General features: G+C 40.1%; 1 protein-coding gene across 1 annotated transcript; it reads right to left on the reverse strand.

The window, feature by feature from the left end:
• Positions 1-2,942: 2,942 nt before the first annotated feature.
• Positions 2,943-22,252, reverse strand: INIP (INTS3 and NABP interacting protein). Its single transcript, XM_047068053.1, has 5 exons — positions 22,132-22,252; positions 20,901-20,983; positions 7,339-7,441; positions 4,661-4,751; positions 2,943-3,546 (listed from the first exon to the last, which is right to left on the reverse strand). The coding sequence occupies exons 2-5, from the start codon at positions 20,923-20,925 to the stop codon at positions 3,451-3,453; spliced, it is 315 nt and encodes a 104-aa protein (XP_046924009.1). The 5' UTR covers positions 20,926-20,983; positions 22,132-22,252; the 3' UTR covers positions 2,943-3,450.
• Between the last annotated feature and the right edge of the window lie 1,454 nt (positions 22,253-23,706).

A 23,706-nucleotide genomic window follows, 5' to 3' on the forward strand; every position in this document is an offset into this window, starting at 1 on the left:
CCTTTTATTCTCAGTGTAAACATGTTTGCAAAGACCCTTGCCTCCGTGGGCCTTAAACTCCTAGAAAGGCTGAGTTTCTACTGCCAAAGCGAAACAAAGAACTGAGACCACTTAATGAGACGTTTTATAGATTGTTCAGAGGAAACAAAATCTGTTTGAAATCAGTGAGTCATTTTAGTTTTTATTACAGAATCATACAAAGCACTATTATCTGTATTTTTGAGCAGTGGCTTTCAAGACTTTTTCTTGGGGTGACTCACAGTGAAAAAAAAACAAAACAAATACCTTCTCCATCACGACCCAGGTCATATATATCCATTCATTCCCTCAATAAGCAGGTACTGGCCACCTACTATATGCCAAAAACTAAACAGAATACAGTAGTGAACAAAGAGGAGGGGAGGGAAGGAAACAAATCCTCACCTCAGAGATCTTACATACTAGTACAACAAACAAAACAAGCAAAACACACACACACATGGAAATAGAAGACTCGTGAAACAAAATCTCCTATTACCACATGCCATGCACTCTCATGCTATTTTTTTCAAAAAAAGAAAAAAAATGCTGGTCACACCCCATTAAAGCCATTAAGTTGGCTTCTCAATTTAGTAACAGGTTGAGGCCTGCACTCGGAAAAATACTGGTCTAGACAATTTATGAAGTAGGCAGAGTGGGTGCTGTTCCTATTTTACAGGTGAGACAGAGTGACATGCCAAGAGAGGCTGAATGAGTTACCACAATTCACCCATACTCGGGGGTATGGGCCTCATCTAGGGCTTCTGACTGGCCCCCTGCCCTTCCCATTATCCTCCGCAGCCCTCCCAACGGTCTTACTTCCTACTTCTGATTATGAAATCCTGACCTTTGCCTGAAGCAGCTCTTCCTGCCCTTCCAGGTAAAATCGGACCAATACTTCCAGGCCTGTCTAGAATGCTTTGTGTTCTGAATGCCTCTTCTATGGTACACTGCCCTCTGGCTTCCTTATCATTTCTGCTATGCCACAACAGGCTCCTCTCCACTATGACTTCTTTCAGAGCAAGCCTCCTGTTCCCCCCACCATACTACAATGTTTTACAGGGTGTGTATTAACAAATACATACGGAATGGAACTGAATTTGTAAGTGACTCCCAGGAGAGGGGTGCAAGGAAGTGCTTACTAGCCAGGACTGCAGGATTTAGCAACATCTATTTAAAAGGCTAAGACTGGGGCACCTGGGTGGCTTAGTTGGTTAAGCATCTGACTTTGGCTCAGGTCATGATCTCACGGTTTGTGGGCTGAAGCTCCCGGTTCGTGGGTTCAAGCCCCTCATCGGGCTCACTGCTGTCAGCACTGAGCCTGCTTTAGACCCTCTGTACCCTCCTCTCTCTGCCCCTCCCCCACTCACGATCTCTCTCTCTCTCTCTCTCTCTCTCTCTCTCAAAAATAAAAAACAAATAAGTAAAAGGCTAAGAGACTAGAAAAGATACCACTGTAAAAAAGATCTCTTTACCTAGGTTATATAAGCCACACATTAGGTAGAGGCTTCAACAATATAAAAAGTATACAATCCAAATGTTTTATCTTCTTAGCATCAATAAATTTAGAACCATGCCAATCAGTCGTGGGTTGCACAGAACAGAAACTGTCAAAACAATTCAAGAAAATGAGGGCCACTGTAGAAGTCCCAAGGAAGAGCTGGATGGGCCTGAGGCAGGACAGGGGCCAGGGGTCCCTGGGAGCTCCTCAGCAGCAGGGAGTAAGGGCACCTTTGCTGTAATAATGACCATTACAGTGGAACAGCTGCCACCTCACCCAAATGCAGAAAATCAGTTCAAATTCTCAAGAATCTAAATGGCACAGCCAAGTCTAGAATTGTCAACCCTTGCTTTAGTTTGGGTTAACATAGAGCTAAGCGGTTGTTGCAAATATCTAGGGAAGGAGGGAAAGAAACCCTTTGAAAAGGGAGATGAACTTCGATTAAATATTGACCTAAACTGGAATTTTAAGTTTCAGTTCCTACCACCAGAAATGATGGGGACTCAAGGCTAATATGAGGTCAATTATAAGTAGCTATAAAATACTGTATCTGTGATATAGTATAAAATATAATTTCAATCCTATTAAAGGTAAGAAAAAAATGTAGATTTTAGCTAAATGACCTCTAAGTTTCATGAACATAGAAATCTATGACTTTATATATACATACACACACATATATATACATATATATATACACATATACATATATATATACACATATACATATATATGTGTGTGTGTGTGTGTGTGTGTGTGTGGTGAAAATTGAATTCCCCTACCAATAGTTTTCAGACTTTGTTCTGAATTAGAGATTCTAATTCTGTAGGACTGGAGTAAGGTAGGAGGCACTGCCTATTTAAACAGGCACCCCAGATTCTGTTGAAGATGTGTCATATTGAGAAACTTGCTTAACCTAACTCCTTAAATTAAAAAGGGGCTTGACTTGCATACATTTTTAATTAGAACAAAAATGGACGATAAAACTCAGGGACACCATACATGTAGTAACACTAAATAATAAGAGCATGCACAAATTTTAAAACCACGTTTCTTAGCACTGTTTTTTTGTTTTTCTTTTAATTTTTTTTTAACGTTTATTTATTTTTGAGACAGAGAGAGACAGAGCATGAACGGGGGAGGGTCAGAGAGAGGGAGACACAGAATCTGAAACAGGCTCCAGGCTCTGAGCTGTCAGCACAGAGCCAGACTCGGGGCTCGAACTCACATGAGATCATGACCTGAGCCAAAATCAGAGGCTCAACCAGACTGAACCACCCAGGCACCCCTCTTATCACTGTTTTTAATAGCATTTAGTCACATAATTTATAGTGGCATAGGTTTATAAAAGATGTTTAAGATTTGTTGGTAACTTAATTGTATCTTAGATTTTCTTTGAAAATGAAAACAGGAGAGACAGTTATGAGTTAAAGATTTCAGGACGACATGTTGACTATAAACACAAAAGATACACTGATAGCAATTCTATAAACAGCAAATATAAATGTAACTTATTTAAGTCCATTGGTTCACATTTTTAAAAGCACCCTCATTTTTTTGAAGTTAAGTACTATATATAAATGGTTCATGAAAGTCTATTGTGGACAATGATATATTCAGGCCACCTAGTTGGGGGCGGGGGGTGAATGTATGGGACCATCCAATCCAGAGTCTGATTTGGAGCTAAAACCGAACTGTTCTGTGTGACAAAACAGTGACAAGTAGCATCATCAGTTCCTCAGCGAGTACACTTCCCAAAGCTCGCATCCTCCTGGTGACCCTCCTCTTCTGCTTCGACTTACACATACCTTTCTTTCAAAGAAGCAAAAAGTATAAAAGTTCACCAAAATTCTGTAAGTCACAGTTTGTATAGCACTAAATGATAGTAGCTTTGGCATCTGATATAGTTGCCTTTGCTACAAATATTTTCTTCACTCTGGGTCAAGGCGAGGTAAGACAGGAAGAATAAGATTCCCAAATGCGGAGTCTTGAGTTATGAAGTATCCAGATGAATGTGCATGTGCGTGCTGGGAGGAAGAGTTAAAAAAAAAAACAAAAAACAATTAAGCTATTAAAAGTCACAGTTTTTCAACCAAGGCATTAAAATTACTTATCCTTGAGACAAAATTTATTTTAAAAATCAGTTCTGCTGCTGCTAATTTTGTTTAAATACACGGGAGATGGACAGTAATAAAAAATTCATATTAACAAGCTGCACCAGGCACTCATTTATCAGACCCACTCTCTCCTCTGTGATTCTCTAAAGTCAATAATGAGTCAAAGACATGAATTACTTTGTTCCTTGGAGCAGGAAAAACTAGCAACGAAGATCCCAGAGATCTCCTCTTAATCAACAAAGCAGGAACTTGAGAAAGAAGGGCAGCAGTTGGGAAGGGAGCCGATTACTGGTGATTAAGACACCAACATTTTGTTGAGAATGTTGTAATGTAAGTAACAGAAAACCACCAGTGACCTCCCTCTATCGCTAGAGAAAGGAAGACTGTTTTTAGGTTGCCTGAAGTGAGATGATCTTTTATGTCTCTTCCAATTCTGAAATTCCAAGGTTTAAAAGCATAGGTAATGATGGCTTGTTCAAGGTCTCTGAGAATGTTAAACTATCCAAGATCACTGTAATACTAAAACTGTTTATTATTACTATGAAGAGCAAAATTTTAAAAACTGATGGATTATCACATTCCTATGGTCAGCGTGAATCTTTAAACATATACTGACCATTAAAAAAAGAATCCAAACAACAAAGAACCAGTAAGACTATTAAGGGATGTAACGGCATGACAAATTCGAAAAAAGTATGTACATACCATTAAACTAGGCAGTTTAGCTTTTAACATCATTCTGTCCATCCAAATATCCTAAACTCTTTTGTACACAAGCAATCCCTTGCCAGGTACGGCACAGAATCAATCATGGCGGTGTCAAAACCATAAAAGATACTTTCATTACTGCTGTATTGGTCCTTCAAATCCTTTGAGCATGACTGAACATCAAAAAACCATTGCAATGATGTGCACAACGCTTTTATTGATATCGTTCCACTGAAATACAAAATGGGAATTGCGCTGGATTCCAAGATCCAGGAAATCTCCAATGAGACAAGAATGTCAGTTACACTTGGCTCACCTGCAAAGCTGCCTTTTGTTGGGCTGCAATATGCTGCTGCTCGGCATGATCCCGGAAGTCCTTATTAAGAGAGGGTCTCGAGAGTGCAATGCTAAAATGGGAATTTTAGTTATTTGGCTGTTGAAAGTAGAGACTTCCTTACTTCTGAATCACATTTTTCATTTATATATTCTTTATAGGGATAAAAAAGGCTTCCAGAGTAAGTCTTTTTTTCCTTCTCCCACTGTCGACGTTAATTTATATGAAGAAAGCCTATGTTATTTACTGGGGCTTTGAATTACTCTTTTTTTTTTTTTTTTGATGATTTTTTGGGGATGATTTATGGTCCCTTACTTTCAAACAGATCTGAGGTTACTCCAGTCTATCATAAAGTTACATTTATGATGAAAACAGAAGAACTGAATGTTTCAAGCAGAAGGTACAGCAAGTGTAAAAAAGCCCAGGGCAAAAGACCTTGATGTGTCTGAAGGAATTAAGAGTTCAATAGGACTGAAGGTCAGGATTGAAAAGGGGTGAAGTGGGTTAGCAAAAAATGATGCTGGGGAGGAAGGCAGGTGCCAGGATATGAAAAGCCTTGTGAAATACATTAAGAAATGTAGACCATATCCTAACAGTAAAGGGAGACCCCCAAGAGTATTAGAAGCAGAGAAGTGACATGATCATCAGTACCATACGATGGCTCTGAAGGACCACCACTATGGCAGACAGTGCTGGTCACCTCAACAACTGCTGGTCTTCCTATTTCCTTGACAATGGAACACAAACTTAGTTCTATTATCAGTGTTTCCATGCTTCAGGGCCGGCCAGGCTCATCTCTCAGGGGGTGAACTCTGGTGGGTGTTAAGACAGTGCCATTCCCCTTGCTGGTTTCTGGCTTAGGCAAGAGAAAGATACACAATTCTGGGCAACTAGACTTGATGGGTAGTCTGCCAGAAGCCTTCTGAGAACATTTTCCATGCTCTTGCAAAAGGAACACAGGGGAGGAACCTTCTGGCTTTGGCCTCTATAGGTGGCTCAGTGTAGAGGTGAGGCTGAGGCTACTGCAGTCGTATTTTGACCATTAGGGAGCCGGTGACCCACAGAGAAAGGCACAGAGGGAAGCCAGAGCACTGCTGACACTGTCGGGCCACCGCATGACGCCACTCTGGACACCCCTGCTCTTCATACTCTTGGTTAACGTACATCCTAATGTACGTGCCCATTTTCTTGGTTTTCAGTTACTTTTAGATTAAAGCATCCTAACTGACACAACTGGTAAATGTATTCAGGAAGACTTAAGATGACAGGAAACTCAGTGAGGAAGCAGCTGTAGTAATTGAGGCAAGAAATGAGAGTGGCCAGGACCAGTAGCAATGAAGAAGAATAGATTTGAAACACATTTCAAAGTATAAACATAAAAGAATGGTAAATGCTTGGAGATAGAAATGAAAGGATAATAATAATAAATGAAGGTCACACTTATGTAGATCTGTACCATCCATCGAGACAAGAAACCCAAGAATATTAAGTAGTTAGTTAGAGGCACGAAGGTAAGAGGAGTTAAGCTCGGGACATACTAAGTTTGAAATGCCTCAACGACATCAGAGTGGAGGTATCCAGGAGGCGGTTTGGGACTTGGGAGAGAAAACTAGATAAAAGTTATCAGCACATAAATAACAGGCTGTGAAAGTGGATGCAGCTGTCCAATGGAAAAGATGTAAGAAGACTGGGAAACTGGATCTAGAACTGAACTCTGAGGAGCACTGACATTCACGAGACAGGCAGTGGAGAAATGTCTGCAAGAGAAATCAAGACAGTGTGACACTGAGTGAATGGAAGCCAAGGAAAAAGAGTATTTGCAGAAGGAGGGAGTGATCAGTGGTGTCAAATAATGTTAACATGTCTCGTAAGAAAAGGACTCTGACCTATTGGATTTATCTACAATGAGGGTGCAAGTGACTTGGAGCACTGACATTCACGAGACAGGCAGTGGAGAAATGTCTGCAAGAGAAATCAAGACAGTGTGACACTGAGTGAATGGAAGCCAAGGAAAAAGAGTATTTGCAGAAGGAGGGAGTGATCAGTGGTGTCAAATAATGTTAACATGTCTCGTAAGAAAAGGACTCTGACCTATTGGATTTATCTACAATGAGGGTGCAAGTGACTTAGGGGAGCACCTATTCTTGGGAAGCAGGGAGAGGGGGCCTCAAGACCAAGTGGAGTGCACTAAGGAGTAAAAGGGAGTCAGTTAAGATGAGGATAAACAGCACTTTTAAGAGGTCTGGCTGAAAGAGAGAGGAAGGCTAGGGTGGCGGTTAAATGGGATAATCTGAAGGAAGAGATGTAAGAAGGCAGAAACTGAACACAAAGATCATCAAGATACCTAAATTTTACCTGCTTTACAGAACGCTTAAAGAGTGGGATGCTGACAATAATTTCAGTAACAAACAAAAACCACACAAATCCTTTTCTTTTTTAAAAAGCAGGCTGTAGGGAACATTGAATATTCTAGTTAGAATTAAAATATTTAAAATCCAACAAAATCTACTTGTCTAATTTTTTCAAATCTAACTAGGAAACAAAATATAACATGTAAATTCCAATATTAGAGAAATAAACCACTGCCAATCAACTTGAGGTATTTTGTCCAAAATATTTTTTATATCACTGAATATAAAACCCATATTATTCGTCAATACCTAGCTCCGGGATGATTTGTTGAAGATTGGTTCTGCATGAGTAATTTTCTTTTCTCTTTGTCCAGTTCTGCCAAGATCGCAACTCTGTTCTTGTTTTGAAAACCTAAGAAAGACAGTGGGTGGAGGGGAGAGAGAAATAAAAAAACATTTTAGAGATATTTTTATAAACCCAGGCCATCTAGAAACCCAGAAAGCAAATTCTATTCTCTAACAAGATAACAAACTCACTAGTAAGTAGTTTCCCTAGATGGTTACTCTCTTCCCACTGCCTACTTCCCAGCGAATTTACCAGCACGGCCCACGGATACATGTAAAGCCTAATACTGACTGAGGATTCGAAAGACTTAGTTTTAAAGAACTGTAATCACCAAGGTTTTCAGGAGGAAAACAGCAACAGACATGCTCAGACCTAAACAATATTTCTTTTTCTCAACTGCTTTCATTCAGAAATGACGCACAATCTTTCAAGGAACAAGTCAAAAAACGGTGACTGCCCACACAGCAATTCTGGGAAAGAAATGGAGCCTAATGGGGGGGGGGGCAGAAAGATGTGTCTGTTAGCAAGTACGTAACATTAGGCTTTTGATTTTTAAATTACAAAAGATCTAGAGCAGAGGGGGCAAAGTGCTGGCCCAGGAGCAGTATCCAACTAGGTTTTTAAAATCTGAATTAAATGCCAACATGTAAACATTGAGATAATGTAAACAAAATTCTCAGACTTCTTGCTTCTCTAGAAACATGTTAAGAACTAGCAACAAGGGATCTGGATACCCCGTGGTAAAAATTAACTAGAATGAACAGTCCTCACCTTTAATGGGCACTCTCTAACTTATTGCAGTCCTTATTCAACTTGTTTATACGCCCTGTGGGCATTTGAGTTTCTGATCCCTAATTCAGAAGAAAACAAATGGAAAGATAAAAGACAGGCAAACAAACCTCAAAGTGAGGTCTCTGTAAACTGAAGAACACCTTCCAAGGGAAAGGAGCACTCTTCCATCTGTATACACGAAGTTACATACATGTAAAGCAAGTTACACCACTAGGTATATTTCCACCTATAGGACGAGACTTTTCTCCACTTCTCAAAAGAGGCTAATGCATTCTTAGAAGATAATTCTGTGGTTCCATTTTTGTAGGAATTTAGAGATACTATAAATAGAAAAGTCCTGGGGCGCCTGGGTGGCGCAGTCGGTTAAGCGTCCGACTTCAGCCAGGTCACGATCTCGCGGTCCGCGAGTTCGAGCCCCGCGTCAGGCTCTGGGCTGATGGCTCAGAGCCTGGAGCCTGTTTCCAATTCTGTGTCTCCCTCTCTCTCTGCCCCTCCCCCGTTCATGCTCTGTCTCTCTCTGTCCCAAAAATAAATAAACGTTGAAAAAAAAAAATTAAAAAAAAAAAAAAAAAAAAAAAAAAAGTCCTGAAAACTGGGGCACCTGGCTGGCTCAGTCGGTGGGGCCTGCAACTCGATCTCAGGTTTGTGAGTTTGAGCCCCACATTAGGTGTACAGATTACTTAAAAAAATAAAAATAAAAATAAAATAAAGTCCTGAAAAGCAAATTTAAAAATCTGACAGTGTCTAAATTATGTGATGAGCAAAATAAATAACCACACTGGAAAGTACTGATCTGCTGTTTACAGAAATATCAATTTCCCTCAAGATTAGTTTGTTCACAAAAAAATGTTTTAGGGTCACTATCAGTAAAGTAATTGTATGTACACAGAAACTGTATGTACAAAACATTAAAAAGACTACATGAAGATAATTTGATAAATAACGTTCAGATAAATACAAGCACAACCGAGTTTTTCAATGCTCTTTGTATATAAATGCACATAAATTATTTTTATTTATTTATTTAAAATTTTAAATGTTTATTTATTTTTGAGACAGAGAGACAGAGCATGAGCGATGGAAGGACAGAGAGAGAGGGAAACACAGAATCAGAAGCAGGCTCCCGGCTTTGAGCTGTCAGTACAGAGCCTGACGCGGGGCTCGAACCCATCAACCATGAGATAATGACCTGAGCCAAAGTCAGATGCTTAACCGACTGAGCCGCCTAGGCGCCCCAACGTAAACTATTTTTAAATGTGTTTCCTCCAGGAAAAGGAACCAGAGTTCTAGGTGCATGTCTTAGGGCAAGAAAAAAAAATCAAGAAGGGCCTGGAACATCTAGTGGTCAGGAAGGAAGAAGTTTTTTAAACAATGTCCAGGGTAGTGCTGAAGACAAGGAAGCCAACTTAAGGTTAGCCAGGCTGTCACAATTGGAACATTAAAAAGAGAATAATAATTATAGCTAAATAGAACAAATTCAATCTATGATAAGCCATGACTTCATAGAAAGATACAAAAGGGAAAGTTAAAATACATAAAAATATAGTTGTAAAGAAGGGTGAAAATAACAGTTATTATAATTAATAATTAGTTATAATAATTATAGCTAATAATTAGGTCAGTGTTAATATTTAGGGGTTTGTTTCTCCTATTAAATGTGCCTGTTTATAAAATATAGCTGAATACTTTTTTGTTAAGATACAGAGAGGCAGGGCAGGCACAGGGAACAGGGGCTAAGTCAAACAGTTCCAGAAAAAGCAGGTTAGGTACTAAGAACAGGAGAGGTAGATTCAGTGCAGGTCCTCACCCATATACACCATTTAAAAGGGGACCCAGTGGCAATGAGCACCCATGTCACACAATGACCAAGTAGAAACTCTGAGTTCTAACTGGATGAATTAGTGAAATATCCTAAAGAAAACTAACTGTATAGACCTAATAATCCCGGACCTCTTCGGAGATGAAACGCATGAAATCCTGGCAGTAAAGCTACCAGAAAAGGGCAATTCATAATGAAAACAGAACACAGAAGTATTTCATTCAGGGACTAACTCCAGGTTGTAAGAAACCAAAAATCTATGGATCGGCATGAGCTTGCAAAAATCCCATTAACTAACTTAACAGGTAAAGTTTAATTATAGAAGGGACCCAGTGCACACCACCACAGCTTTTAAGCTTTTAATCTTTAAAAGCATTACCAAATCTTGTGTTTTGGCTGAGAATCAAACTTCTCAAAAACACTAACTCCTGACTTGTCTGAAATTTTGTTTTGTTTTTGGTAGTGGTAAGATTACTGTAACCCTAGGAAAGTATAGAAAAATTACTAGGATCCTGGGAAAGTACAGAGGTAAGAATCTGAGAAAATTATTATAGCCCCAGTAAGATACAAAAAACAAGTACAGAATGAGTAAATTAATTAATCATGGGTTAATATTTTAAAATCGATTTAAGTGTACTAAGTTTTGCAATAATTAGGGATGTGTTACACAGTCATATTAATTATAATTCTAATTTAAACTATTAAAGAGAATTTAACTAAATAAGCTTATAATCAATTCTACAGGTTTAAAAAATGTTATTTTAGGACTTAGTTTATTAGATGAGTAGGTTTAATACACCGTCAATTAAATTATGAGCAGTGATGAGTATTTTTCTCCATGCAAAAAATCCCCTCAGACTCCAAAGAATTCATTAAAATATTTAAACAAGGGGTCACTGGCCTGGGCTAGCTCCTAGCCTTTCCTCCCTGTAAAGAGGGGATAATGCTTATCTCTGTATCTCACTTGTGCCCCCATGCTCCCACCCAGAAGCTCAAGTTTTAAATTCCTCTCTTCCTACCCACATCTAACCAATCACTTAATCCAACTAATTTTATGTCCTAAACGTCACTAAAGGAACTTCCCCAATCAACTCCTTTTCCAGCCTAACCAAACAAAATGATCTCTTGCATAATATTCTAGATCTTAATGTGTAACTACAGGCAGCTGAGAGCCACAAAGGCTAAACTTTATAGGGAAAGGGTATGGTCAGATCTTTCAGCCTTTTATATTCTAATCTTGTCTAATGCCCCTGAAACCTATGCTTCCTTCTTGATTTTTAAAAAATAATATATAGTATTATTTTACATGTCTGTTTTGCACAAAACATTTACATTATAAGAGTATATAAAAGTCAACAGATAGCACTTAGGGAGTAATAATAACTTATTGCAAATTTGAAACTCAAGGCACAAACTAGGTAGTTTATCTGGTTGTATTGAATGATGTTCATGCTCTCTCTCAAAAAATGAATAAACGTTCAAAAAAAGGGGGGGGGGGCGCCTAGGTGGTTCAGTCTGTGAAGCATCTGACTTCCACTCGGGTCATGATCTCGCAGTTTGTGAGTTTGAGCCCCGCATCAGGCTCTGTGCTGACAGCTCAGAGCCTGGAGCCTGCTTCGGATTCTGTGTCTCCCTCTCCCTCTGCTCCCTCCCTGCTCATGCTCTCTCTCTCTCTGCCTCTCTCTCAAAAAATGAATAAACGTTTAAATAAATAAATAAAGTATAATGTTATGTAGTGAGAGTCTCCCACCTTTAGGGTTTATACAAACAAACTCTAGGACACCAATATAACATTTAACTGTTTTACTATACTCACTACATGAGTTTTTTTTTTAAAAAACACACACCTATCTCGTGCCATAATTTAACATTGCTACATTCTTTTACACATTTCATAAAGTTACATCCAACTTTTATATTCTTAGAAGCGTAAGGGTGTTAAAGATACATCTCACGTGCAGTACTTAATATTCCTTTATAATTAACCTGTTCCCTAACAATTATCTTAGAATAAAGCAGCAGTCTCTAAAATACTTCTACTTTTAGAACTTTAACCCTACCTCCATCCACAACCATATATATATTCTCATCTCCACATTCATTCATAGAAACATTTAACTCCTACACATTTTTTGGTCACTAAAAACACTCTTGAGGAACTAGCCTCACGTCAATTACATTTAAAACCTAACAGGGGCGCCTGGGTGGCGCAGTCGGTTAAGCGTCCGACTTCAGCCAGGTCACGATCTCGCGGTCCGTGAGTTCGAGCCCCGCGTCCGGCTCTGGGCTGATGGCTCGGAGCCTGGAGCCTGTTTCCGATTCTGTGTCTCCCTCTCTCTCTGCCCCTCCCCCGTTCATGCTCTGTCTCTCTCTGTCCCAAAATAAATAAAAAACGTTGAAAAAAAAAAAAAAATTAAAACCTAACAGCTTGGGCACCTGGGTGGCTCAGTCGGTTGAGCGTCTGACTTCAGCTCAGGTCATGATGTCATAATTCGTGAGTTCAAGCCCCACACGTCAGGCTTGCTGCTGTCGGCCTGTCAATGCAGAACTTGCTTTGGATCCTCTGTCCCCTCTCTCTGCCCCTGCCCTGCTTGAGCTCTCCCGAAAACAAATAAATATTTTAAAAATAAAAAATAAAACCTAACAGCTGATATTCACTTTACATGAATAGCTCTATCACATGTAAACAAGCACTAACTGGAATTCTTTCTACTGAAAAAAAAAAAACAAAACTCTAAAGCTAAAGAATGAAAATTATTTTCTTTGTTCAGTAGGGTTATGAATCATCCACTTTCCAATTACAGTTGATAAACTGCTTTCATAACACTTTTTAAAAGATATTTTAAAATGTTATTCAAATCCTTTGAGGTGGTTATCCTACAAGCTAGATATTCTTCACAACTATACTTTTTTTTTTTTTTATCTTGAGGGAAAGAGAGAGAGAGAAAATGTGAGCAGGGGGAGGGGCAGAGAGAGAGGAAGAGAAAGAATCCTAAGCAGGCTCTGTGCTGACAGCACGGAGCCCAACGTGGGGCTCAATCTCACGAACCATGAGATCATGACCTGAGCCGAAATCAAGAGTCAGACGCTTGACTGAGCCACCCAGGTGCCCCTTCACAGCTATACTTTAAATCAACGTATCATACTTAAGATACCTGTTTTGTATTAAAGGAAAGTCACTGTGGCACTATTTAACATGTTTTAAGTCATTTATTGAATCAACATATATTTATTGTGTATGCTTTATACACAGGCACTAGATAAAGTTCTAAGGATACAATGATAAGCCAGAACTTGGCATGATTCTAGCTCTCATGGCTGTCAGAGTCCAGTGAGGATAGAAATGATCAAATAATTACAGAAATGAATGTATACTTAGAATCTAAGATGAGTAGTCTGAAATAAAGAAAGAAAATTCTATAAACACTTATAACAACCATTACCATGGGAATTAATGTTGAGTAAACTTGACCTAGACTGGGAGCAAGTGCACCAGTGAAGGCTTCCAGAGAAAGTAATGCCTGAACTGAAATCTAAAGGATAAATAAATAAGTTCATTAGGGGTGGGGGAAAAATGATACTTCTCCCTATGAAAAGAGCACTGTAGCTGCAATGCTGAGATTAGGCTACACAAGAGAAAACAGGAGACTATTACAGTAGAACAAGCGAGAAATGACAGGCCAGAGAAGTGGAAAGATAGGAACAGATCCAAGAGCTATTTAGGAAGGTGAATCAACAGGACACTGATAGAGTAAATATAAAGTAAGGAATGAGGAAGGCGTCATGGATGGTTCCTAGATTTCTGACATGGTGAATTATTTCTATTTTTCTATTGCTGCTGTAGCAAATTACTACAGACTCAGTGGCTTAAAACAACATGAAGCTATTATCTTACAGTTCTATAGTTCAGTGGTCTTACTGGGCTACAATCAGGGCTGCATTCCTTTCTGGAGTCTCTGGTGGAGAATCTGTTTCCTTGCCTTTTCCAGCATCTAGAAGCTTCCTGAGTTCCTTGGATCCTGGTACCCTTTCTCTGCCTTCAAATCCAGCAACGTTGCATCTCTCCGACCCTTCTTCTATTGTCATTTCTCTGACCACAGCCAGGAAAAAATTTGCTCCTTTTAAGGACTTGTGATTAAAATGGGTGCACCTGGATAATCCAGGATTATCTTCCCATCTCAAGGCCCTTATTAACCTTAATCACATGGCAAAGTTCTTTTTGCCACATAAGGTAACACAGTCACAGGTTCTGGGGATTATGATGTGGGCATCTTTGGTGGGGGAGGGACCATTCTGCCTAATGATATATGTCATGTACTCCGTGGTTACAGCTCAAACCTCATCCAGGGGAGACTGCTTGATGTCTAAGTCTTAGCAGAATAAAAGCATATCACATTAAGTCAACATGAGTTGATTATTACCAATAATTAGCTTCTAGGTATCTAGTGAATGGCAAACACTTCTTATATCCGGTGAGATCTAAAACTCTTAGCCACCTTTTGGACTTTACTGAAAATACCTATCAAAGGAATAAACACTACTGTCTGCTCAGATGATCTCCCTGTGTTCAAGTTCTCTCTCAGACTTCATGGACTTACTCCCTGTAAGCGACTGCCACTTTTTCTACCTATTTGAGGTTTCCCATCTTCAGCACTGGCTAAATAAGATGATGAGTGATCTGCTTGAACGGACCTTTCCTCATCACTCATTTTTTTTTTTTTTCCTCTTAAACTCACAGGGCCTTTTTTCATTCAGTACAAGGATTTTCTGCCTCATAATAGATGCAGAAGAGATACAAAGATTAAGAAGTCTCTGCCCCTATTCTAGAACTCCCATTTTTTTCTTAGATGCTATAATTAGAATGTTCTAATCCCTCAGCTAAAGTGCAGTATGGGAAAACATGGGACGTGGGCACAGAATCAATTTGATTTCTCATCTAAGCACTACCAGTTACTATTTAATATTGGGAAAATCATCTCACTTTGCAGGACAAATGGGGACAATGGTAACAACTTCAAAGGGTGGTTTTATGAAATATAGGAAATATAGCATACAGCCTGCCATGTGGTAACTGCTTAATAAATACTAGCTATTACTATCTAGCATTCTCTATTAGTTAACATCACTAGATTCTCATCAGCCCCATTCTGCCAATCCACTTTCAGTGAATAGTTGTTATTACAAAGAGTAAAGCTGATTAGCATGCAGCTTTCTAGGTTAACTCACAGGACAGGGCTTCCAGGCCAGACTGAATGGATCTCAAGCTCTCTCCTAACTATACATACTCTATGAAGCTACTTTACAGCAAATTCTGCCTCAACTCAGTTTCATTCCTATTTGAACCTGGGGCCTACAGATCAATCCTAGCACATCAGAAAAATACTGTACTCTGCTTTGCAGTTAAAAATGACACAAAAATGGGGCGCCTGGGTGGCTCAGTCGGTTGAGCGTCCGACTTTGGCTCAGGTCATGATTTCACAGCTCATGGGTTCGAGCCCCAGTCAGGCTCTGTGCTGACAGCTCAGAGCCTGGAGCCTGCTTTGGATTCTGTGTCTCCCTCTCTCTCTGCCCCTAACCCACTCGCATCCTGTCTTTGTCTCAAAAATAAATAAACATTTAAAGAAAAAAAATTTTTAATAAAAAAATAAGTGACACAAAAAGAAATCTAGCTTAAAAAAAAACCTACTGTAGGGGCGCCTGAGTGGCTTGGTTCAGCGTCCGACTTTCGCTCAGGTCATGATGTCACTATTCCTGAGTTGGAGCCCTGCACTGGGCTCTCAGTGGTCAGCACAGAACCCACTTCAGATCCTCTGTCTCCCTCTCTCTGCCCTTTCCCTGCTCTCCCTCTCTCTCAAAAATAATATATAAACAAAAAAACAATTAAAAAATAATAATAATCTTTAAAAATAAACAACCTACTGCAGGGGCGCCTAGGTGGTTCAGTTGGTTGAGCATCCAACTCTTGATTTCAGCTCAGGTCATGATCCCAGGGTCGTGAGATTAAGCCCTGTGTTGGGTTCTATGCTGACAGCACAGGGCCTGCTTAGGATTCTCTCTCCCTCTCTCTCTGTGTCCCTTGGGATTCTCTCTCCCTCTCTCTGTGTCCCTCTCCTGCTTTCGTGCATGTGCCCACAATCTCTCAAAATAAATGAATCTAAAAAAAAAAAAAAACCCCAACTGCAAATTGCATTTTTGCATCCACACTCTCCATTTTAAAATATACAAATGCAAGAATTTAAATATGATTTTTATCCTTCAGTGAGACAAACTCTTAATTAAGATGTAGTATACCTTAGTACAAGGCTTAAGGGTATGTTTGCTTTTCTTCTGGGCTATAGATGGTTTGGGGTAAGATAATATCTGGGCCTGAGGTCAAGCAAGACACCTCCCAAGAGTTATGCCACCCCACTCTTACATAGCACCCTGAAATCACAGCTAAGAACATCTAGTATGGTCCCAAATCAGTAGTTCCCACCACCTGATCTGCAGGGCTTATAATTATTACTATAAACATTTTGAGATAACTATAAAAGAGTCAGGGAAAATAATTCACATTTCTTACTATTTCACTAGGTTTCTCTGTGTCTGAAATCAGGTCGGTCCAATTGGTCGGACCAATCCACACGTACATAGGACCTTGATATTTACCAATAATGAAAGATTCTTTACATAGTACCTTGGCCAAATAGCAGTTTGACAATCTGCCTCTACATGTTAAAATTCTCAAAATGTTACTCATCCATCAAGTAGTTATTAAGAACGAACCAAATGTTCCATACTACGACAGATGCTAAGAATAGGAGACTTCAGTGATGGTTTGCCAAGAGCTTATGAAATTAGCAGTCTTGACTGCTACCACAGTATGACAGACTGCTAGATCTGCTAGAGGGCTCAGTGAACACAATGGGATTCTGTCTTCTATACTAGAGACATTAACAAATTGCAGTGTACAGATCAGGATTTCTTTTTCAGTCATGGTTCTCTCAGTTATCATTATAAGATAATTATGGCACTTGGCATTCAATCTCTGTATTGAGTAGTTCCTATACACGTAAACAGTACAGAAATAATTTAATATAGAAAGTAAAATGCAATACATCCAAATAGGTAAGAATTTAAAAATTCACTTGGAATCTATGGTGCATGATATGGACTCCCTCTGCTGGTGCCTAATAGCAGCCCAGGACACCAACAAAATCATGGACAACAAAAGCCAAAAGGCTAATCTAAATTCGCTTCTATTTAGATTAGGGGATGTTTCACAGAAGATGATTATGGATAAATCAAGAACAACCCTAAAAATTATTGTGTTTTATTGCAAATGTGGAAAAAAAATAACCAGTAAACTGTAAATCTCGATTATTTGTGGTATTAGAACAGATAACTTAAAATTTATTTTCATCTGGACTGGACTGTGTGATTTTTTTTAGCAGCATATTTCCTTTCAAAAATAGACAGATCTTTGATTTTATTTTGGTTCAAATTAAATTACTTTTAATCTGATAACTTGATGAAAAGAAGAGATCAAAGACCAGAAGGGAACGTTGACCTGTGATTAATTCACAGAGCACACAAATCACACATGGTTATTTGAGAGAACAGAACAGTTCTTAGCTAGTTACAACTGTCACCATGGCTAGCTTTTCACAACATTACACTTCTATAAAACTCAGGCAACCTTTAGTTTGCCCTAAATGCAACTAATATACTAAAAAAAGTTTACATATAATAAGACAGCAGACTTCCAACTTCCAGTACTGGCAGAGTAGTTTGGTTAGACCAACCCTGCCACTGTAGAAGTTTAAATTCTGGACAAAGCATTAAAAAATCATTATGTGAAGGCAGTAGAAATGAACCCAAATCAGGCAGAAACTACAATTAGGGAGATTTGGGAATGTGTGACTTTTTGTTCAATTCACAGTTTGGATCGCCTCACCTTACTGGCTTTTGAGGTATCAGAGGACAGAGTTCAGGGCTGGCAGAGTAGCCAGAAAATAAGGGGAGAAACCCAAGAGGGAAAGGCACAGGGAGTAAAGCCTGTAAAATCCACCCAAAGTGTTTGCTTCTTGCTAAAACTACACATGTATGGGGGAAACCCCAGGAGATTTAGCAATAAAGTAGCAGCTGGAAGCTTACAAGACTGAGCAGAGATTTCAGCTACTGCCCAACACAAGGAGACAAGAGTTTGGGGTCTGAGTTGAGTTGAAGGCTTGCATCTGCTAGAAATCACATTTCAGAGGAATACAAAAAGAATCCAGAGTCTCTACAATGTATTAGTCATAATATCCAGTATCCAATAACAAATCACTAAGTATAGCAAGAAAAAGGAAAACATGACCCACACTCAAAAAAAAAAAAAAAAATACAGTCAACAGAAACCAACTCCAAGATGATCCAGATGATGTAATTAGTGGTAACAAAGGGCTTATATCCAGACTCTTAAAAAAACAAAACACTTCATAATAAAAATAACCCAATTTTTAAAAAATGAACTAAACACTCAAACAAATCACATAAAAGGATTTACAATGGCCAGGAAGTACAAAAAAGAGCTCAACATTTGTCATCAGCAAAGTGCAAGTTAATACTATAATGAGATGTCACTTCCTGTCCTCTAAAATGACTAAAATTAAAGAGACCTATAACGGTGTATGTAGAGCACCCAGATTTCTCATACATTGCCAGAGGGAATGTAAAATGGTACAAGCAGTTTGGGAAAAGGTTTGGCAGTTTTTTATAAAATTAACAATATACTCAGTTGCTCCACTTGTATCTATTAATCCAAATATCTACAAAAAGACATATAAACGAGTATTTTCAAAGCAACTGTATTCACAATGCCCAAAACTGAGACAACCCCAAAACCCCTGAACAGGAGAATGAATAAAAAAATGGTGGTAAATACAGAGTAGAAAACTACTCCAGAATAAACGTAATGAACGATTGATACATGGCATGACAGTGAGTGAAAGAAGCTGGACACAAATAAGTACACATACTGTGATTCCATTTATATGAAGTTTAAGACAAAACTAAGGTTAAAAAAATCAGAACAGAGAGGATAAAAACATATGGGTCAAAAAAAGTTCAGAGTTGATAGGGAAAGGAAATAGAGGTTTGCTTTCAAGTTGTGGAACAGGAAACAACTTACGAAGTGGGATTTAATACTTTCTAGAGATTAAATTTTACTTTGTAAAACTTTTTTTTTCAGAGAGAGAGTGAGTGTGAGCAGGGGAAAAGAGCAGTGACAGAGAAAGAGAGAATCTCAAGTAGGCTCTAGGCTCAGCACAGAGCCTGATGTGGAGCTCGATCCCACGACCCTGGAATCATTACCTGAGCTGAAATCAAGAGCTGGACGCTCAAACAACCAAGCCACCCATGCACCCCTAAGACTTATTTTTATTTTATTATTTTTTTTAAGTTTATTTATTTATTTTGAGAGAGAGAGCACACACGCACGTGAGCAGGGTGGGTAGAGGGAGAATCCCAACCAGGCTCCATTCTCAGCTTGGAGCCTGACTCACGGCTCTAGCCCATGACTGAGATCAACTGTGAGTTGAAATCAAGAGTCCAATGTTCAACTGACTGGGCCACCCAAAATTTATTTTTAAATAAAAACTCCTTCTCTAGGATGTGTCTGACTTGATTTGCTTTAGAGAGCTTCTAAACAGAGATGTATATGAAAGTTTCTAGAACAAATGAAGATAAAGGCATGGATATTGCCTGGTGATAATATAACGTCTTAAAAGTGGTTCTGGGGACGCATGACTGGCTCAGTTGGTTAAGCATCCGACTCTTGATTTCGGCTCAGGTCATGATCTCACAGTTCATGGGATGGAGTCCCATGTCAGGCTCTGTGCTGACATCGCAGAGCCTGCTTGGGATTCTGTCTCTCCCTCTCTGCCCCTCCCCCACTTGTGTGGGTTCTCTCTCTCTCAAATAAATAAACATTTAAATAAATGAATGAATGAATGAATGAATGAATGTGGTTCTGACATGTGGATGCCTGGGTGGCTCAGTCGTTAAACATCTGACTTTGGCTCAGGTCATGATCTCATGGTTCATGAGTTCAAGTCCCACATCGGATGAGCTCAAGCCCCACTTAAGGTGAGCCCGGCTTCTCTTTCTCTCTCTCTCCCCCTCTTGTGGGATTCTCTTCCTCTCCCTTCCTCCCTCCCTCTCTGCCCCTTGCTCACTTGTGCCCTCTCTTTCAAAAAAAAAAAAAGTGGTTCTGAGGGGTGCCTGGGGTGGCTTAGTCAGTTGAGTGTCCAACTCCTGATGTTGGCTTAGGTGCTCAGGTCATGATCTTGAGGTTCGTGGGTTCAAGCCTCCCATTGGGCTCTGTACTGACAGTACAGAGCCTGCTTGGGATTCTCTCCCTCTTCCTCTCTCTCTCCCCTTTCCCTGCTCGCTCTCTTATAATAAATAAATAAACTTAAAGTGGTTTTGATTGCAAGTAAAAGAGAACACAGGTTTACACTGTGAATAATCTTAACACAGGTTAAAATACAGGATTAATAGGGGCGCCTGGGTGGCTCAGTTGGTTAAGCATCCAGCTCTTGATTTTGGCTTGGGTCATGATCTCACAGTTTGTGAGATCAAGCGGGTTCTGTGCTGGCAATGTGGAGTCTGCTTGGGACTCTCTCTCTTCCTCTCTCTCTGCCCCTCCCCTGCTCTTTCACTCTCAAAAATAAACAAACATTTGAAAAAAACAAACAAACATAGAATTAATAGCTATTAAGAATGTTATATATCTGATACAATCTTGGACTTACTTCAAATACAGGGTTTTTACTTTGCTATTCATTTTTTATTCTGACTACAGTTAACTGCTGTATACTAACTTTTCTATTAAAACATGTTCACTATTATGGGGAAAAGTTCCCATTAATAACAAGTTCCAGCATGCGTTACCTTGTCCTGATGAGTTTGCTGCCATATCTTCCTATTTTGCTTCAACTATGTTCAGTGGCAACTGGTCAGCAATTTCCAATCTCCTGTAAAAAAAAAAAAAAAAAATACGTGTACAAACATATAAAATGCACCATACTTTAATAACAAACTAAAAGTTGTCAGGAACAGCTAGCTTTCCTACAATGAAACATTTGCAGTGTCTTCGTTTCAACAGAAACATACATCTGAAAAAGCACACAGACTTAAATCACAAATTTAAACTCTGCAAAGTCCTCAAGTATTTAATTAGAACGTTAAGTCTTTATTCTTGAAGATGTTGATACCAACATTTAGCATTACTCTCTTTAATATACACCATTACGTTGTATTTACCAAATACTACCACATATATCAACCGATTGACAGCATCAATATGAGTGCTAGAAAGAAAAAAAATCATTCCGCTATGGTGCTTTTGGATTCACTTAAAATATATCCAGCAACTACTGTGTATACTAAAAGCTAAAAAGGAAAACAAGCCTAGAATTTACCAAGTATATAGTCTGCACCATACACTAAGATGCTTGAAATTATTTTACTTATCAGCATTTTATAGATAGGGAGATCCGTGCCCAAGGTCACAAAGCTAGTAAGAATACTTTGGGCTGTTAGTTTCCAAACTTGGTGGTTTTTGTATTAGGCCTTGGGGAGATCGTAAATGAGCAGGACCCTACGCCAGCCTTCAAGGAACATACAATCCTATGGGAAAATATACTCTCATTCAAGCAACCATACGAATAAGTTTAACAAACGCGCTCTTTAAAAGGCGTAACCAGTGCTCCGGAAGCAGAGAGGAGCTGATTCTTTCGACGTGATGAAGGATGCCTTTAGGGGAACCCCGGAAAACTACAAGGGCTAGCAAACGGACTGCGGTTTTGAACAAAATATCGTTAGGCGCTTCCTCGGCAGAAGCACAGGGCGAGGCAAGCAGGTTGGGTCGGGAAGAAAGAGGGCCATCTAGTGAAGGGGAACGTTAACCGGGGATGTGACAAGGCGGCACCCGCGACTCAAAGGGCCCTTGCAGGAGGGCGTGGAGGGCGGGCTGGGGGGGGCTGCGGCCGACACCACCCAGAGGAGGGAGAGTGAAGAAGGTGGGGAACCCGCTACCCTGTGGCAACAAAGAACGCGGCAGCAGATCCGCGCTGGCGCCACACACTTCCATCCCCCGGCGCCATCAGGTGGTCCTACTTACCCGGGACACGAAAGCGTCCAGGACCCTCCACGCGTCCAGATCGCTCTCTCAAAGGGGGGCGACCACTTAAACACCTGCAAACAGAGCCCAACATGCAGCCCTACAACCTTCCCGCCCCCGCTACGCTTCCGCCTCCTGCCTGACGTACACTGGAGGGAGCGGAAGTCCCGCCTCCCGCCTCCAGACAGCAGCGGCTGCCCACTGTGATTCGTGCTTTAACTGCTCAGCGCAGGCGCCACTTCCCTTTTGAAGAGTGACAGCCGAAAAAGCTCATGGGAGATGCAGGCTGTGCTGTTGGGGGCGGGGCTCAGGGAGACGCTTGTTGCCGGCTCTGCCCGGCAGGGGCGGGGCCGAGACCGGCTGAGACCTTAGCACCACGAGTGGCCCTTTCGTCAAAGCCACTGTTCAGAGAAAAGTCACTATCCTGGCCAGGCCTGCGACGATAGGAATCCACTCCGGCTAGGATAAGAGGAGGGCCAGTCTTCACAGGCAGGGCTGGCTTTTATTATTCAACAACCATCTGGGGTTTTGCGTCTGCACTTTTCCACAAATCCCAGGGATTTTTTTTTTTATAGTTTACATAATTATACATAAGAAAAGCACCAAACATGTAGAAGTGTTTGCTACTGTGCTATAATCTGTTTAAGAAATGGCTGTGGCACATCTCAGAACACAAAGCCCTTCCTAGTGGGATCACCTGATGCCTGATCTACAGATCTACCTATTTACATTAAAAGGTAACCATGTATTGGTGTGTTTCACCTGTTCTGTGGTGGGTAACCCCTGTTATAAATATTTCTAGAATTTGAACATCGATTCTTAATGTTTGCTCAATGGTAAATGTTTATAAGGCACAACTTTGTTACGTATGGATCTCTGAAATAATAACACTACCAAGCATGTATTGAGTGCCTTCTGCATGCTAGGTTCTTCTTGTGCATCGGGCTCTGATCCTGCCATTTCCTGATTTATATATGATTTATATTTATATATTTGTGTATGAAACTCAGAAATGTTGAATTACTTTATGTCAAGTAACAACCTGAGTTTCAAAGGAGTAAATGTTTGCCAGATGCTAAGGCCCACATTCTTAAGTCTCACACATTGTCTCTGCTCTGGAGGAAGGAATTCCTCAGAGTCCAGCCCTTGCTGACATCTTCAATGTAGATATAAAGTGTAATACGTGAGCATTCTGGTAGTCGGCCAAGACTGCTTTTCAATTAAGAGGCATTTTTTGAGGGGTGCCTGGCTGGCTCGGTTGCAAGAGCAGATGACTTCTGATCTCAGGGTTGTGAGTTGGGAGTTCTACGTGGGGTGTGGAGATTACTAAAAAAATAATAATAAATGTTAAAAAAAAAAAAAGGCCTTGGGGCGCCTGGGTGGCTCCATCCGTTAAGCTTCCGACTTTGGCTCAGGTCATGTCACGGTTTTTGAGTTCGAGCCCCGCGTCGGGCTCTGTGCTGACAGCTCAGAGCCTGGAGCCTGCTTTGGATTCTGTGTCTTCCTCCCTCTCTTTCTCTCTCCCCCTCCCCCACTTGTGCTCTGTCTCTGTCTCTCAAAAATAAATAAATAAAT

Source organism: Lynx rufus, unplaced genomic scaffold, assembly GCF_022079265.1.
Source record: "Lynx rufus isolate CCGP_SWC_20201006 ecotype Redwood Valley unplaced genomic scaffold, mLynRuf1.p SCAF_10, whole genome shotgun sequence".
Taxonomy (NCBI): Eukaryota; Metazoa; Chordata; class Mammalia; order Carnivora; family Felidae; genus Lynx; species Lynx rufus.